This window comes from Myotis brandtii, unplaced genomic scaffold (assembly GCF_000412655.1).
Source record: "Myotis brandtii unplaced genomic scaffold, ASM41265v1 scaffold115, whole genome shotgun sequence".
NCBI classification, from domain to species: domain Eukaryota; kingdom Metazoa; phylum Chordata; class Mammalia; order Chiroptera; family Vespertilionidae; genus Myotis; species Myotis brandtii.
The window spans coordinates 20,784,789-20,803,319 of NW_005353967.1; the positions used below are offsets into that span (position 1 = coordinate 20,784,789).

At 35.8% G+C, this 18,531-nt stretch overlaps 1 protein-coding gene across 1 annotated transcript in view; it reads left to right on the forward strand.

Moving 5' to 3' along the window:
* MSH3 (mutS homolog 3) overlaps positions 1-18,531 on the forward strand; it is a 127,301-nt gene that overhangs the window by 85,016 nt on the left and 23,754 nt on the right. Inside the window, exons 16-19 of the mRNA XM_014550665.1 lie at positions 282-346; positions 2,890-3,006; positions 8,636-8,743; positions 14,196-14,307. Coding sequence (XP_014406151.1) covers positions 282-346; positions 2,890-3,006; positions 8,636-8,743; positions 14,196-14,307 — 402 coding nt within the window. The remainder of the gene's footprint in view (positions 1-281; positions 347-2,889; positions 3,007-8,635; positions 8,744-14,195; positions 14,308-18,531) is intronic.

The following is an 18,531-nucleotide window of genomic DNA, read 5'->3' on the forward strand; positions in this document are numbered from 1 at the left end:
TCATTGATGAAAAAAATCACCATTTGTAGTATGCACAAAACAATGTTATAAACATTAACGTGTCAAATTATCTCCTCTGTTACAAACTTATGGCTCAATACAAATTGTACTTTATCTCCAATATTGGAACCACAGTTAATAATATTTGATTGTATGGACTTATATAAACTCTCCCGAGAATAATACTGGATTTATTTGTTTAGAATAATATTTATTGAGGAAGCTTTAAAATATAATGGTTAATCATTTAAAAATCTATTTTTTATTTATATGTGTTTTAGTTTATGATTGAAATAAAGAACTCTGCTGTAGCTTGTATACCAACTGATTGGATTAAAGTTGGAAGGTAGGTTTGATAATATATATTTTTATATTAACATGAATTAAAATGACTTTTATATATCTGTGTGCTACTGATTAATAATAACCACATCCTTTTCATAAAAAGCAATTCTTACCATTTTTTTAAATGGAGCTTTAACCAAAGAAAAATTATTTTTCATTCTTTTTATCATGAATTTTAAAACATTTTTTCCTAAGGGCATTTTACTTGTAAACATTTGTTTTCTTATTTTGTAAATTACTGTTTTTTATACGTCAGAGTACACTTTAAACACGTGAGAGAAAAAAGTTGAGGGACCTTTAATTATAAGACTAATTTGGTTGCTTGAACTTTTTTTTTTTTTTTAAATATATTTTATTGATTTTTTACAGAGAGGAAGGGAGAGAGATAGAGAGTTAGAAACATCGATCAGCTGCCTCCTGCACATCTCCTACTGGGGATGTGCCCACAACCCAGGTACATGCCCTTGACTGGAATCGAACCCGGGACCTTTCAGTCCGCAGGCCGATGCTCTATCCACTGAGCCAAACCGGTTTCGGCTGCTTGAACTTCTTGATGAATGCCATACCTGACATTTCTTTTATGAAGCTGAAATCCCATTTTCTACTTCCCTAAGCTCTGCATTTCTTTATTCTCTATGCTTTCCATGGCACATAGTTGTAATAGTTCATTAAATCTTTTCTGTGAGTTACATCATAAATTGATGAAAATAAATTAATCAAAAACAAAATTAGAGGACTGCATTGAGACTGTGTTTTCTCCTTGGTTAGGCATTAATCCCCAAGAGGATTAATCCCCTGTGCTTTATGGAATATTTATTGCTACTGTTATTAATATGCTTGCATGAATTTGAGATGAAAATGTTACATTTGCTTTAGATAGTAGAAGAGTGGCTATAGCTGGTGGTGGTATGAAGGAACTCTGTTAAGACTGGAAAAAAATCTTGACATGATGTGTGGATGGTTATTAATTTAGTATTGTAATTAAAAAAACTATTATCAATTGCCACTATCAAAGGATGTTGAAGATACAATTATGGGTTTCTTAGCTCTAAATACCATCTTTCTCCCCCTCTCCCCCCATGTTACCAGAAGCTATAATTGAGATTTGACTGTTGTTAATTTTAGGGGGTATTGTTTTCTTCTTGCAGGCATTTTTTCCTTTATTTACTTTTGTCCTGTACTACAGCTAATGAATGGAAATATGCTTTATGAAGAGAAATGGCTAAAAATCATGTTAGTCTATGTAGAACAGTAACTGAAATTTGGTCAGAAGAGAAAGCTATGATAAATATATTTGCATAAAAATCTAGATGAGCTAATTTAAAAGCAACAGACAAAGCATAAATCCGTGCCAGCAACTTTTGAACCTGCAGTGATGTAAATTGAATGAATAAACAAGATAGTTTGGGGAAGCTTCATTAGCATTTTTTTATCTATTGTTTGGCCATTGGAGTCCTGACAGGGATAGATTAAAGTAGCATTAGTCAGATTTTAATCTGAAAGGGTTACCCCTAGTCCAGTAACTTGCCACATTAAAGATAACTATGACAGCGTATTGCAGGAGTGGGGAGCAAAGGTCAGAATACATTCTGTCATCACTTGCTTATCACTCAACCCTGACCTTTTCTTTGTGAAGGTCTCATTATAGTAATAATATCAACAGCAGTAATAACCACCACGACCACCACAGAACAAATCCTAACATTGATACTAATGACAGAGATACTCTTAACCTCTATCTAGTTGATCCTTTCAACAGTACCTGTGAGGTAGATGCTGTTATTATGCCCATTTTATAGATGAGGAAATTGATGGTTAGAGGTCAGTTATTTTTGCCCAAAGTCATATAGTAAGTGGCAGAGTTGGGGCCTTGGCCCAGATTCTCTGACTGGGGACCCACGGCATCCCCTCATGTGCTCTACAGCTTCTTGAAGAAGCAGAGATTACACGCAAGCCCAGAGGAGGAGCACAGGGTATTTCTTCCCATCCAGGGTCACCATGCATCTACAGTTAGACCACGAAGAACTCCTCTTTGCTTCCTGAATTTATGCATTGCTATTTTTGTAATGCTTTATTTTTTTTTTCATGGAAATGCTTTAATGACACAGAAAAGTATAAAATATAAAGACTAGTATGGCCTTCACCAATGTATCCAGTTTCCATCTTTGGCAGGACTTACTTTGCCATATTTGCTTCTGATCTTTTTTTTTTTTAAAGCAAACATTTTTATTTAGTATAACTTAAAGAAAAAGCTTTCTGCTTATGAAATGAAAATTCTAAACTTTGACTTTGCCATATGGATATAATTTAAAATGCATTTTAAAAGCTTCCTGAACAAGTCCTGTGAACTCCAAGTACTTTATTTACAACAACGATCTTTGGAATCCAGAGTTCAGGGCCATAATTAAAGAATATTCTGTTTACAGCTATTTACTTTCAAGGTTCATCAGAGAATAATAAATAACTACTTTAATTTTGTGAAGAGATGGCATTACTGATTTTTTAGTAACCTTGATTTCCTATTTATGTTTTCCCCTCTTTTAGCACAAAAGCTGTGAGCCGCTTCCACTCTCCTTTTATTGTAGAAAATTACAGACATCTGAATCAGCTCCGGGAGCAGCTAGTCCTTGACTGCAATGCTGAATGGCTTGATTTTCTAGAGTGAGTTTACAATGAAAAACATAATATGACTTTTTGCTATGAGAAATAGACCGGAAAATCTTTCCATCAAAAAGAAAAGTAGGGATTACTGCTTGTGACCTGCCATAAAATAGTTGAGTACATGTGTCCTCTGATTTTATTTTTAATCCATTGAAATGTAAGCTCATTTTAGTCTTTGACGAGAGACCAAATATACTCTATTGTTACTGTGCTAACATTTTGTTGCTAAGGATGTTTAGTAGAGTCATCTTTTTGAAAATCTACCTTGGACTTTGTTTACTTTTCTTATATAAAGGCTTAACATTTTCAGAGTTGGACAAGTGTGGGTTAATTGTTTTGTTTCCTCCCTAACTTTTTATTTTGAAAAAATTTAAATCTGTGGGATAGTTGAAATGAATACCTATGTACCCTGAAGGTTAACCTAAAAGCGTTAATCTTTTGCCGTATTTGTCTTATATCTCTCATACGCTTTTTCCCCCTGAAACGTTTGAAAGTAAGTTTTAGATATCAGAACACTTCACCCCTAAATATTTAAGCATACATTTTCTAAAAATAAGGATATGCTGCTATATAATCTTAATACCATTACCATACCTAAGAAAAATTAATATATATATTTTTAAATTAATTTAAAAATATGTTTTTATTGACTTTTTTAGAGAGAGGGGAAGGGAGAGGGAGAGAGAGATAGAAACATCGATGAGAGAGGAACATCATCGATCAGCTGCTTCCTGCATGCCCCCACTGGGGATCAAGCCTGCAACCTGGCCATGCGCCCTGACTGGGAATTGAAGTGGTGACCTCTTGGTTCCTGGGTCAATGCTCAACTTCTGAGCCACACTAGCTGGGCAGAAAATTAATATTAATTTAAGAATATATTTAGTTACCTCCCTCAAATTTTTAAATGAAAGATCTAATCAACTTTTGTACATTGCATTTGGTTATGTTATTTCTTTAGTCTATTTGAATCTAGAATTGTGAAAAACAAAAAGGTTCCCCACCTTTTTGTTTTTTATAATACGAGATTTCTTTTGAAGAGTGTTTGCCGTTGCCTTAAAGAATATGTTATATTCTGGATTTATTAATAGTCATTGTTCATGCTGACACATTGAAGTCAGTAGTGTGTTGGTAAATGGTTAACAGCCAGCTCTCTGGAACAGTAGTAGTGCTTGTGGGGTTTGCCGATTTCTGCAGTGTAAATATTTTCACCATGACTGATTTTAAGCTACCGTGGACAGGAGCTGGGAAGAGATGTGCACAAATGACTTTCATGAGTCCGTAGGCGCTGGCTCTAAACCACCACTCATCTAAGCACTTTAATACATACTCGCTCATTATTCCTCACAAGAGCCCTGTGAGTTAAGATTTGTCACCCTCGATTTAAAAACAAATAGAATGAGATGCAGAAATATGAAGTAGCTTATAGGTTAAGGATTGGAGCACAGATTCAAGCCAGGGTGCCTGATAGTGACATCTGTACCCTTTGCCCTCAGGCTGTCAAGCCTGCCCAAGGTCAATTCGTAGGCACCTCTCTAAACAAAAATCTCTCTTGGTCGTTCTCTTTAAAAACTTCAACAGCAAATATTCAGCAAGTTTCTCCAGGGACTTTATATATATTTAAAGTAACCAATCTGACAAGTGGGGGGGAAAAAAAGAACCAAAGAGATATTATGTGACAGTTTTTAAAAGGTTTGTGTTTCTTTTTGCCCAGGGAAGTCTTCAATTATAGGGTCAGGAAGAGATTCTAATTTACTTATCCTGAGTCTTTTGAGGTTATCTTGACTCAGAGTCTTGCATCCAGGAACAGAAATTTGGTTTATTCTGCTCCTTTCTCTATTTACTTGCAATTTCCCATTTTAAGGGTTTTCAGGGCCCTTGAATCTCAGTTCTCTTGGCTTTCCCCTTAGTAGTATCACTGAGAACATGAAAATTGGACTCAAATTACTTCCTTCAAGCTTCCAGGGCCACATCCTAGGGTTCTGGGATTTGGTGATGTAAGTCATATTCATTCTAGTCATAGTATACATGACTTGATAAATTGGGTTACGTTCTCCCTTGTCATTATTTTAGACTAGAGAAGGCTCAGTCTCCCGGTTAAAAATGGGGGCCTTCTCCTCGATTGCTTTTCTTCCTTCTCCCTTTATTTCTTATCAAATTCCCATTTGTTTCTTTCCCTTCCTAAATATCTTTGATTGGCCCCTGCCTCTCCTGTTCCCTTCTATTAATACACCAAACCATGACCTCAAACCTTTCTTACTGTGTCAGCCCTCTTCCTGGACTGTTCTGTCAAGTTCACCCAGGAGAATCTGCTTGCATTATACCATCTGTTGCAAGTGAGAAACTGCCAAGAGTGAGCCAACATTAAATATGACATAACAGGAGATTATGATACTCATGACATATTAAGTGAAGTGTGCAAAACAGTATTGAAGCATAATACAGTTCTGTATGTGAAAATTCATATATAGGCACAGCATCTAAATCTTTATATTTTAAACAATCAAATATATGTTTATGTTAATATGATTATTGTCCATTTGTTTATATTCTTTGGAGAAATATCTATTCACACACACCACACACACACACACACACACACACACACACACATACAGAGTCTCAAATATCACCTGATTATTTCTGAATGGAAAGGTTTCTGGATATTTTAATTTACTTTGTAAATACTAGTAATGATTTCAGAAGTTTATGTAATATACTAGTACATATATTACTTTCAAAATGAGAAAAATACATTCAAGTTTTTATCTGAAAAAGAATACTGGCTGAAATGTAGTTACGAGCATTTGCAGCTAGAGCTCCCACTTGAGAACAGCGTTGATTGTTATGTGCACTGTTAATCGAGGCGCCAGATGGTGTGAATATGATGTCATTTAAAACATTCACGAACCTGACATCAGAGGATTGAATACCAGCTATTACAAGTGTATTTGTCTCTTACTGATATACTAACTGTTGTGCATTGGTCATATTACTTTTGATTAAAATATTGCAAGAAATCAAGACTGGAAGAAATTCTATGAATGGGACCCTCTCTCAAAAAAAGTCCCTTCTTCTAGAAGATAGGCTGTGGATATTGAATAATCTTCTCAATTGCATAGTCTGTAAAAATTGAATTATAGTATCTTTCATACAGTAGCACAAATAAAAAATAAAATATTTTCCATTTTTATTAACTTCAGGTATCATTGAGCAGCATCTGATGGGAAACTGCCATAACGGCTTTAGAACCCGAGTGTTTTAATCTGCCCTCTGTGGACCAGCAGTATCTTCTGACCAGAGATTAAATTGCAGTACTTTGGCTTCCTCCTTAAGCTGGCTGGTGGCTTAGCTGTAGAGCTGCATGTTGTTGTGACATAAACCCAGTCTATCAGATTGTTATCCGAATTGCCCAATTTTCATATTGTCGTTTTCGAAGTATGAATAATGTTTTAGAAATTTGGCAAAGTATAGAAAATGCACAAAGACCAAGAAGTCAAACAAGGCTTCATAATAGTTATCATGATGATGATGTTTGAGGTTTATGATCATTTTTTATTTTATTCACATCTTAATATAATTGATGTGAGAAAGAACATTGTTGTCCATATCAAAATAATCACCTTATGCCTCCCTACCTTTTTATTACTATTTTTTAACTGAAATGGTCTCCATCGATAACTGTGTCACTCATTTCATGTCATCAGTTACCCTCACCCTAAGGCTGCTGTGTATTAGCAAGTTAGAGTTGTGGTGACAAGACCTGAGAAGGATGGAGTGAGAGGAAGAGAAAATGGACTGTTTTTTTAAATGTCAAAGGTCCTTTGATACTCATGTCCAGAGAGGCAAGAGCAGAAACATCATGTGGGGCTGCTCTCTGGCAAAAAAGAGAATGCCAGAATAGGACGACCCGATGGGTCAGTAATGAAACAGGGACAGAATGGGCACAGTCCAGCAGGTGGAGGAATGGTCTGATCAAAAACTGACGCCAACTCGGAAGGATGAGGCATAACCCCTGGGCAAGTGCTCCAGGGGTGTTAGGTTCACACAGCATGTGGCATCTTCAAAACTAAGAGGCATTTTAAGGTGGCAGCTGAACACTGCCTGTCTGCTCCCAGGCGCCAGTCTCCTTTGTGTTTGGGATTTAGCACAGCCTCTTACCACTGTTAGTGGGATTCATGTTGTTTGTTTTGATGCACTTTAATTCAGTGAGAAATAGGCAAATTGTGTTCATTACGTTCTGTGTACTCAGAGAAGTATAAAATATGCTGTAAATACACTTTTTAATTCATATATAGTTAACATAAAAGTAAAGCTGGATACTTAAAATGTTTTTAGTATCTGAAAAAAGTCGTTTACATAAAATACTTTATTCTAATGCTACAAGAAAAATCAGAAATTACAGATTCTAAAAAATCAATATAGTGATAATATAAGAATAACTGGTCATGTAGCAGCTTAATCTGGTGGCCTTTTCAAGCTAGCAAGCACTCTAAAACCCTTTGTTTTTAAGAAGCAAACAGACTGCATCTCAAAGTTCCTATAACCCACCATACAATAGAGCAATCTCTTTTAAGAGCAGTATTATACTGAATGCTTAAGTCTTTTGGGGAGTAATTCTTTAAAAGGATGTAAGGGATACCTGTGCTATGAGATAACAGGACAAATTAAGAGAGAGAGGGAGAGAGAGAGAGAGAGAGATAGAGAGTGAGAGAGATCGGGCCAGAGAGAGAGAAGGAACCTGTGTACATTCCCATATTTTTTCTGAATAAGTCTTTCAATAAAGAGTCCTTTAAGCTTCTAGACCACCAGCTATTTATTTATTTATTTATTTATTTATTTTTTAAAAAAATATATTTTATTGATTTTTTTACAGAGAGGATGCTGGGGATGTGCCCACAACCAAGGTACATGCCCCTGACCGGAATCGAACCTGGGACCCCTGAGTCCGCAGGCTGACGCTCTATCCACTGAGCCAAACCGGTTAGGGCCCAGCTATTTAATTAGCCAAAGATTTGAGGCAATGACTGTTATTTTTAAAAAACAAATCTGAAAGTAAATTTCTCTATGCACTCTTAATAAGATAATAGCAGATCACTGAGAAAAGTCCTTTTCTTCTTGTCTTCAAGATTATGACAAGGTTATGGCTGGATGTTAGGGATATAATGATAGTTAAGATGGACATGAACTCCACCATGGAGAAGCTTCCAATTCAGTGTGAAAGACATTGAAACTGTTATTTCTAGTTTGGATGATGCTGTGAAGAGAAGCACAAAAGGAAGCTGACCCATCTGGGTCGTTCATGATGATATTAAAACTAAATGAAAATGATTGCTACATCTGTGTTAATTATTTCTAAGCTGTAATGTCATGGTGAGATGAAATGTGCAATAATGGTGTTAATAGTAGACATTTTTGTATAGAAGCTGTTTTTAAAATATACAGTTCTATCCAAATGAAACAAAAAGAAGCGCCAGTAATCAAATTATTATATTAAATAGGAAAAGTAGTTCCATATAATTTTCATCTCTCTTAGCTGCTAGTTATGACTGTTTATTTTGTTTTAGCTTATCTTAGGTAATAAGGTGCTAAGAAATCATTTTTGCTCACCTTCTTGTTGTTGCTTCTGTAGGAATTTCGGTGAACATTATCAATCCTTGTGTACAGCAGTACATCACCTAGCAGCTATTGACTGCATTTTCTCCCTGGCCAAGGTTGCTAAGCAAGGAGACTACTGCAGGTAATATACTCCCTGCCCTCTCATCCCCCCAATTTCAGTGCTTTAGATCAGAAGGCATTGTTCTATCAATTTTAGTGTTTTTATACTAAAATTACTCAAATATGTTGGACTCTTGGTAAAGCTGAAAATTATACACATAGAGCTTGATTTAAAATTAAATTCCTCTCTTTCTCACTCTATCACTGAACACAATGAAAATAGATGCTCACGATAACTCTAGAGGTGAGTATTATATATTTCAATTTTTAAGTTTATGTGGGTGACATTTTTACAAAAGTGCAATCCTTTCATTTGTTAGCTTTGCCTTGAACACTTGGTATAGTACTAGTATGTTTAACCTTATAATTATAAAAGTCTCATTTAAATATCTAAATCAGATATGGGTGACACTCAAGGTATGAGTCATTCTGAGGTAAATTGCTCCCTACTGCTCTCAAATTGCTCTTCCTTAAGTCCCAAACCTTAAGCTTGAGCCAATCTTTTCCCTCAATTCTCTGTCCTTCAGGCCCACTGGTATTGGGGATTGGGGGCTGGTAGGAGGTGGGTCCTGCCTTTCAGACCCTGTTCCCATGGGCAGTCCTGTTCCCATGGGCAGTGATTCAGGTTTCCAGGAGTCCCAGTGGCCCTGTCTCCATGGTGGTGCTGTGTCTGGGCCTACCCCTATGGGGGTTCTCTGTGGGGGCTCCACTTCCGCTGGCGCTCTGTGCTTAGGCCTACTCCTGTGGGACCTCTAGGCCGGAATTTCGTGCTGGTGGCTCTCTGGGTCTCTGGTGGGCTGTTCCCTACATGGGCTCTCTGGGCCTCTTATAAGAGCACTGGCCCATTCATGAGGGCTCTGCCCTTAGGACGTAACCACCTCCTAATACCATCACATTAGACGTTAGGTTTCAATATGTGAATATGGGAGGGGGGCACAAATATTCAGTGGCTTTGTGGCTCAAAGCCTCAGTTTTTTCATCTAAGAAACAGCGACTGTTTAACTTGCTGGCTTATTGTGAGGACTAAAAAGAAAACAGAGGAAATATTGTCTATCAGTGCTTGTGGCACACTGAATATTAGTAGGTATGTTTTGCTGTCCATGCTTCCTTCATATCTTGGTTTCCTCTCTAGTTTGTATCAAATATATTTTTTTAACATTTAAATGTCCTCTGCATCTAGCATAGTATCCATAGTGGATGTCAAAAATATATTTTTATTAATTGTAAAGCATTTATTTGTGGGAGGAAAGTTGAAGGAGTTGGCTATGCCATTTATAGATTCGGAATGTACTCGGTTTGCTGTTTTGTTTCATTGTGTTTTGCTGACTGTTTATATGTGGAGTGTACCTACAGTGTCAGGCACACTAGTTTTGTTTAAAATAGGATCTTTGCATTTGCATTTTTGCCTAATTTCTTGTCACACCAGAGGAGCCAAACAAAAAAGATTTGCATAATCAGTTAACTGTAGGCATTTTAGAACTGAAACTTTGCTGTGCAGTATATGGGGAAAAGTTATAGTCTATTAATCATGTATAAGAATGAGATACATAAATTTACTCTAGCTGAATCTAGTTCTGAAAGAGTAAGAGTCTGCCTTCATTGCTTGCTTTCTTAGGTATTGCAATGTTAGTAGGAGTCCTTTCTTGTTGCAAAGGTTTGTGAGGCAGATTTTTCCTAGTGGACTCTGTTTCTGAGTTAAGCAGAAGACTGGCTACAGCCTGTGCACTTAGTGTGTGTTCAGATAACGCTCTTCCCATGGAAGTGTGTGTGTATATTTACATGTACACCTAAATATACATATTATTTATTACACATAAATGTAATTTTCAGTGTGATATAATAATCAGAATCTAGCTTTGTTGTCCGTAGGCCTGGTTCTAGTCCACCCTCTGTCACTAATTAGGCATGTACTCTTATTTAAGTTTTATATATCCATATAAAGGCATGAGAAGTAAAGTTAGGAATTAGTAAATGGGATAAATCTTAAAGTTGTAGAAATTCTTTATAGAGATGTAGTTTTAGCAGAAACTCTGAGGAGTAAAAATAGATCTTATTACATCACTGTATAACTATGTGATTAATTCCTAGACTCATCAGAAAATTAACAGACATTTTTAGAGTATCTACTATTTGGTCCCGGATTTTTCAGTTTGATGCTTCCCCTTCTTTTGACATCTTCCAGTAGATATATCAGAGACCCCTTGATTAGCTAAGGGAAACTTGAATCTCTATTTGAGGCAAGTCCTTCAGAGTATAGGTTTTGGATCAGACAGGCATGGGGTTTTGAATACTAGCTTGGTTATTTAACATCTGACCTTAAGCAAGTTACTTAACCTCTCTGATGCTCAGCTTCTGCATTGACAAAATAATGCCTGTGTCTTGAAGATGTTGTGTAGATTAAATGAGATAAAGATGTATGAAACTTCTAAGCAGGACCAGGCAAATGATAAGCACTTAGTAAATAATAACTATTATTATCAAAAGATGTTTAATTATTCAAAAATTAGAAAGAATTAAGTATAGTAAAAAAATTTATGTTTAATAAAAATATCTGAACTTAAGGGTTGTATTTTCCATTCCCATAATAATTTATTATTTTAAAAAATTAATTTTAGTTCTCTGTCAGTTCTCAATCTTTTGTCTTTTATAACACAATAAGCATAGTTATCTCAAAGTCTGTGTCTGATAATTTAGATATCTTGTGAGTCTGTTTCTGTTGTCTTTTGCTTCTGCTCATTTTCATTGAATAATTTCATTGAATGCCTGATTGTTTTGATTACTCTTTGGTATTGTATTTGCAAAATCACTTATAGAAATAAGTTGATGATGTATTTCTTCGGAAAGAGTCACCTTTGCTTTTATTAGGCATCTCAAGACACTTACTAGTGTAACAATCTGGCATCACCTAATCCACATCTGAGTTTGAGACGATTCAAACATTTCATAGACTGCACCTCCTACTTCAGATGCACTCCTATGCCTGCTGTGTAGCCCCTGGGTGTCCCAGTCCAGAGCAGAGGTGTCCACAGCGCTCAGCCTCAGCTTTTCCCTCAGAAGTCAGCAGGTACCCTCCCTGAGCCTCTGTCCTACCCCAGATCTGGGCCTGGTAATTCCTTGCTGTCTTGTTAGTTACCAGGTGCCATCAAGTAACTGTTTTCTATATTTTACCCAACTTTTTATTTGTCCTCAAAAGGATTGTTCCAAAGCACCTATCAATAAGGCAATTTCAGGAAATATTTCACATGCTAAGAAGTATTTCAAAATTGTATATCATATATTTAGAAAAATCCACCTGAAAAAAATTTAAATGAAAAATCATGCCATAGCCTTTAAGTAGTGCAATCAGTTTTTTCTTTTAGCAGCCATATAATTGAGTGTTAATAGGCCTGGAATAGGAAACTCTTATCTAAAATGTATTTTAAGCTAGAACCTAAATATCTGAAGTTTATACTTTGTAGATTTCCATTTTTTAAAAATATTTTAGTGCATTTGAGTTATTGCAGTTAGTTCAAATGGATTATTTGGTTTCATTGATTGCAATCTTTTCTTTTCATTGACAGTTTATCTACTTCAGGTACAAGTTCTCATTCTAGGTCTTTCTATTCAATTTGTATTCTGTTTTACTAATGTAGATCATGTTCTGTTTCTCTGGGGCGGTTAAAAGAGAAAGATGCAATTTTAAAAATATAAAATAAAATAAAAAGAATTTTATTCAAGTTTAATATTGCATTCTTTTCAGATTTCCTCAGTTCTTCCTCCATGCCATAGATTTCATTAGTATAATTTTCATACCTTTTTTGCTGTAACTGTCCTTTCCTAGTGTATCCGCTCAGCTCTGTGAATTATCATATGCTTTTTACTCTGTCAGGAAGTGTTTTGTCATTATGTAATTTTGATAGCAACAGAATAAGTCAGTGTAGATTTAGAGCAGAGCAAATCACTCAAAATTTTATTCTAAGTGAGAACCTTCCAGGGAAATCATGTCAGTGTCATGAATATGACATATTGATTTCACTTGGCAGAGCTCCTAAGATTTTATTTTAAAACTGATATCATCTACAGATGGTTTCATTTTTTTCTTTTACAGTAAATTCACAACCCATCTAGATAAAAGTTCTATTTTTAGACTTCACTCTAAAATTCAGAAACTGTCCTTTTCCTATAATTACAAATGTCTCTTCCCAATGGTTTCAAATTGTTTACTGAGAAGATGCTTTAGTTACTTTCTTTTATGAAATGTGAGTGTACATTCTTAGGGTTTTGTTAGCCAGATATTTTAAAGAAGAATTTAAGTATTTAAGAAAGTAGTATTTCTTGTTGTTATGAGTAAGTTCAGAAACGTACTTATATGTGAAAGTTCTGTGTCAAAGAACTTGAGATCATTGACAGGGTATTATGATGAAAATGACCAACAAATGGCTAAGAAATTGATGAAAAGATGTTCAGCCTTGGTAGTCAATGAGGGCAAATGAAAACAGTGAGATAGCACAGTTCACTACCACATTATTACAAATTAGAAATTGATAACACCAACTTTAGGTGAAGCTATAAACAAACAAGTCAACTTTCATATCCTGTTGGTGGGAAGGAAATTGATGTAGCTATTCTTATCTACACACACACACACACACACACACACACACATACACACACACACACAAAAGCATACCCTTTGACTTAGAAATTCCTTTTCAGGAATTTCCTTTAGCTTAGAGAAACATGTGGACATAGGCATATGGACACAGGTTAGGGTGTTCATTACAGTGTTGCTTAAAACGGAAAAATCTGAACAGTCTAAATATTCAGCAACAGAGAACAGCTCACTCATCTATGCAGCAGCTTCCAAAGAATGCTGAGACCTGATAAATAGATAAAGCTATAGATTAAAAAAAAATTTAAAGCTTATTAAACAAGACCAGCAAAGCAAAAAAAAAAAAAAGTGTCTTTGTATCAAAAAATGTACCAAAGGACACCAAAGACCATAGAAAGATGTTTTAATTAAATAGAATATGAAAAATTTAAGGCATTCTGTCCCCAAGTCCCAACATTAATGTAATAACTAAATCTAGGAATGATTTTATATGATTTTATTTATTATGCTTATTATTGAAAATGATTTAAGTAGCAGTAATTTGAAATTTAATTTTTAATTAATGAAAATATCTAAGAGGATAACAGAAATATAAAATATAAAAGAATCTTGTAAAGGTAGTTTAGTGGAGCCATTGCAAGACGGCTAAAGTTTATACTTTAGGGAACTATTATTATAACAATTGTCTTCCCAATTCTTATATGATAGTTAAAAATTTAACTTTTATACTCAAAGACTTATTCTGGATGTATGTTCCTAAAGTCCTTGTTTAAGGTTTTGTTGTCTGAAAGACTGACCACAAAAATTTTCCATGTTATCTTACAGAGAATTTTTAAAAGCTATTTCCTATGCCTAGTAAATTAAAACAGGCTTCTTTTTACAGACCAACTCTGCTAGAAGAAAGGAAAATCATCATAAAAAATGGCCGGCACCCTGTGATTGACGTGTTGCTGGGAGAACAGGATCAGTATGTTCCCAACAGTACAAATTTGTCAGTAAGTTCTACATTATGCCCCAAATAAGTAAAAGGTTGATAACATGGAACTTTTAAATACCAAATAAAAATTTACCCAAGTTTTAATTTTGGCTTTAAATGGACTAATTTTTGGCGATAGCTAAAATATGAAATTGGTGCTCTTTTTATATTTATAAATGCACACAAGTGCTGTTGGAGTGGAATCACACCATGGTTTTGCAAATTCTGTTAGTGTGTTGTGTTATATGCCTTGTCTGGGGTTCCACTGTATTCACATATTCTGTGAGAAAATCACAGATGCTTTGGCTGATTTCAGTGATGAGAATTTTTGTCATTTGGGCTAGCGTTGTCTTACAGAACATTAATGATCCTAAATATCTATTCCTTTAACATGTACTTACTAAGTGCCTTTTTAGCCCTGGTAGTGAAGCAAGTATTAGGATAGAGAGTGGTAAGCAAGGCAGAGATACTGCTATCCTCAGAGAGCTTGTATTCTAGTAGGGAAGACAGGCCGTTACAATTTAGTTTGGGATGATTCACACCCAGGACAGGATGGAGCAGGATGGTAAGAGTTTCACCATACTCAGACTGGCACACAATTTAGAACTTACAAATTGTTTATTTTGGGAATTTTCCATTTAATATTTTTGGACCTTGGTTGATCTGGGGTAATTGAAACCCTGGAAAGTGAAACCACGGATCAGGGGGGACTACTGTACTAGCCAGAGAATGATTGAAACTGGGGGAAAAAGTGAACTAGTGGGGGAGAGAGAGAGAGAGAGAGAGAGAGAAAGCCATATGCTAATTAAAGTCATAAGGGCAGTTTTGTTCAGTAATATTGCAATAGAGTAAAGAGTCCAGCAGGAACTGAACTCATCTTCTGTATTTGCAGAGTGACTGGGCATTTTAAAGGTACAATGAGAGAACAAGGAGGGGGAATGGTGTGAGGGTGGGAGGGTGATGAGCAGATTTAGGGAAGTGGAAAAGCAGGAAAGGGGGTTGGTTAATGTGAAACCTGTCTGGGTTTACTAACTGGCAACTGGTGCTTATACCCTTCTACAGGGCCTGGGGAGGAAATGTTTATATTTCAAAGAGATGATTCTCAAGTCCTTGAGAACTCGCTCTTGGTGGAAGATTTATATCTCAAAGGGGCAGAGAAAAGATTTATAATTGCAAGCTTTCTGAAGTAAGAGAGGACTCTGGGGTGCTTCTGCCTATCACCAGGTTTTGGCTGGAACGAACAGTAAATATACTGACTGTGCTGTTTTCTCAGGCAGGCACTTTAAGGGGAGATGGAGTCATCCTAAGGATGTGATGTTGAGCTGTTCGTTCTGGTCTCTTATGTGAGGAGGGTAATGGAAATGATTTTTACAGAGCTGGTGCAGTTTTTATAAGACAGATCTGAGGCCTGACTAGAGTTTGGTCAAGGAGAGTCTTTGTCAACTTAGAGTAAAATTAATCTGGCGATGAGATCAAAGACTTAATATGTAGACTTAGTTAGGTGAGAGAGGTCTTATCAGAGAATGAGATGGGAGGCTTTCAGATTTCAGAGGTCATGTTCTTCTGGGTGATGGCAAGATCCTAGGTATGGCCATGGAGGTGAGATCAGGGGACGAGTTTGGGAAAGGTCATCCATGTGAATGTTGACATCATCCAAGATAACCATAGATCAAGGGATGGAGACTGGTGACCTGGCAGTTTGTAGATGTCTGCACTAAGGACAAGTAGAGATGGTAAAGCCCTAAAGAAGCAGATATGGGAGAACCTCTGAACCCTGAGATACTTGAGGTAGGATGTGGCAAACAGCTCAGCCTCCACATGAGAGAATTGCAGGGGAGTAACAGCCAGGTTTCAGTTTAAGCTGGTGTTATGAAGGAAATGTTGACATGAGGTTAGAAATGTAGAAGTATTTGGGAATTTTTCAGAGGACGGCGGAAGAATTTAAATGTAGAGGAGCAGCTGGAAATTAGAGGGAGGAAGCCGAGAACATAAGGGGGGGTTGGGAATATAACAGCCATCTTGGGCTGTGAGCAAGGATGACAAAGATGTGCGCCTGGTGAATTTGGCTAGCCACAGGGTGGTGAGTGGAAGGAAATGCTTTGAATTACTTTTAATTTAATGTTACATTTTTATATCATATAAAGACTTTTGGTAGTATATTACCCAATCCCCCATGTCTATAAACTTGTTCATTCTCATTAGGGAATTTGTAAATTACTTAATTTATCAAACCAAGTTAATAAGTACTAATGCTTTTATTATCTTTTAAAGGAAGTTTATGTGCACATAAGAATTTTCAGTTCCCATAATACCAGTAGGGTATAGCTTTTCTTGAGAAAATATATGGTTATAGCATTTAGTACCTTAGTTTATATTTTACTTATAAATCACTTAAACATCATTTCCTGTCTCTGTTCCCATCCCCTAACACACCAGCCAGTATAATCCCAAGCTTTTATCTTTGATGTTGATTTTATTCTTTTTTTACCTTTTTCATTTTTTTCCTTTTTCTTTTAAATAATATATTTATACTATTTAATAAAGCCAGATTTGAGAAACTAAAATAGCTTTGCGCCTAATTACAAGAATGTTTTAAAGAAACATTTAACTCTTATATTTAAATTTTTACAAAATAAATGCACTGATGTATTCCAGCAAGAATCTCGGAATATTCCAGAATATTCGATTCTTTTACATACGCTTTTTCTAACTTGAGTAGGAGTTGATATAGAACTGTTGCTATGGTGAAGTGCATTCTATTTTTCAGGGTATAAAGGGATAGTGTTAAAAAGAACTTACTATGTTGAGTTAAAACTCAATTTAAAATATTTTAAAGGTGTTTATTATAAGATATACCCTGAAAATAATTTTCTGAAAAGTCAAATGGCATTGTTGCTTTTGATAATCATGTAATTTTAAGCATGGTTTCTTTTCCATGTAATTATAAGTACACTTTTCTGGATTTTGTATTACATTAACCTGTTATAGTGCTTCTAAACAAGCCAACTTTCTGCCCTCTTTTCCTCTCCTGGTTTTAAGAATACTTTTTCTCCCACATTTCACAATCTTGCATTTTTTATGAGTTTTTTTGTTAGCATTATTTTATGAATATTTTGTTCTTATGGATTTTGACACTTTATTTTGTGTCAGTATTGTTCTTGATGTCAGGCTTATAAAGAAGAAAGAGATATATGTCCCTAATCTAGTAGGAGATATACCCAATTAAATTAGCACTAATAGAATACTTTAAAAGACTATGAGGGAACTAAAAGATTGCCCAGTAGAAAAATTGGCAACAGATTCCAGCAGAGGATATCTAATTGGCAATAAACAAATTAACATTATTTTTGACCTGCTATATTAGGTTTCCTGGTTAGGAATATAGCAAAGAACCAAACAGAAAGGAACTGTGACTTTGAGGGCTCATGGGACATTAGGTGGACATCCTAAGGTAGAGGTGGGTATAATAACCAGGAGAGAGATCTGAGCTAGAGTTATGGGGCTCAGAGTGATCCTAGTGTATGCACAGGGAGTTTCCATTCTAGATCTGTTGCTGAGGCAGATTGTACAGAAGGTAAAGAGGCTGTTGAAAAGCCCTCTCAGTCATAACACTGACGGAATAGTTTCACTGAAAGTAGGTTTAAATGTATAATACATATATCTCCTTTAGCTTTTTCTTATCTGTGAAGCTCTTTATCTGACCTTCAATTCTGAATGATAGCTTTGCTGGGTAAAGTAATCTTGGTTGTAGGTTCTTGCTATTGATCACTTTGAATATTTCTTGCCACTCCCTTCTGTTCTGCATAGTTTCTGTTGAGAAATTATGATGTGTCTTGGTGTGGTCCTCTTTGGATTCCTTTTGTTTGGGGTTCTCTGCACTTCCTGGACTTGTAAGTCTATTTCTTTCACCAGGTAGGGGAAGTTTTCTGTCATTATTTCTTCAAATAGGTTTTCAGTATCTTGCTCTCTCTCTTCTTCTGGCACCCCTATAATTCGGATGTTGGTACACTTGAAGTTGTCCCAGAGGCTCCTTACACTATCTTCATATTTTTGGATTCTTTTCTTTTTGTTTTTCCGTTTGGGTGTTTTTTGTTTCTTCGTATTTCAAATCTTTGACTTGATTCTTGTGATCCTCTAGTCTGCTGTTGGAACTCTGTATAATATTCTTTATTTCAGTCAGTGTATGCTTAATTTCTAGTTGGTCCTTTTTCATAACCTCAAGGGTCTCACTAAATTTATCGGC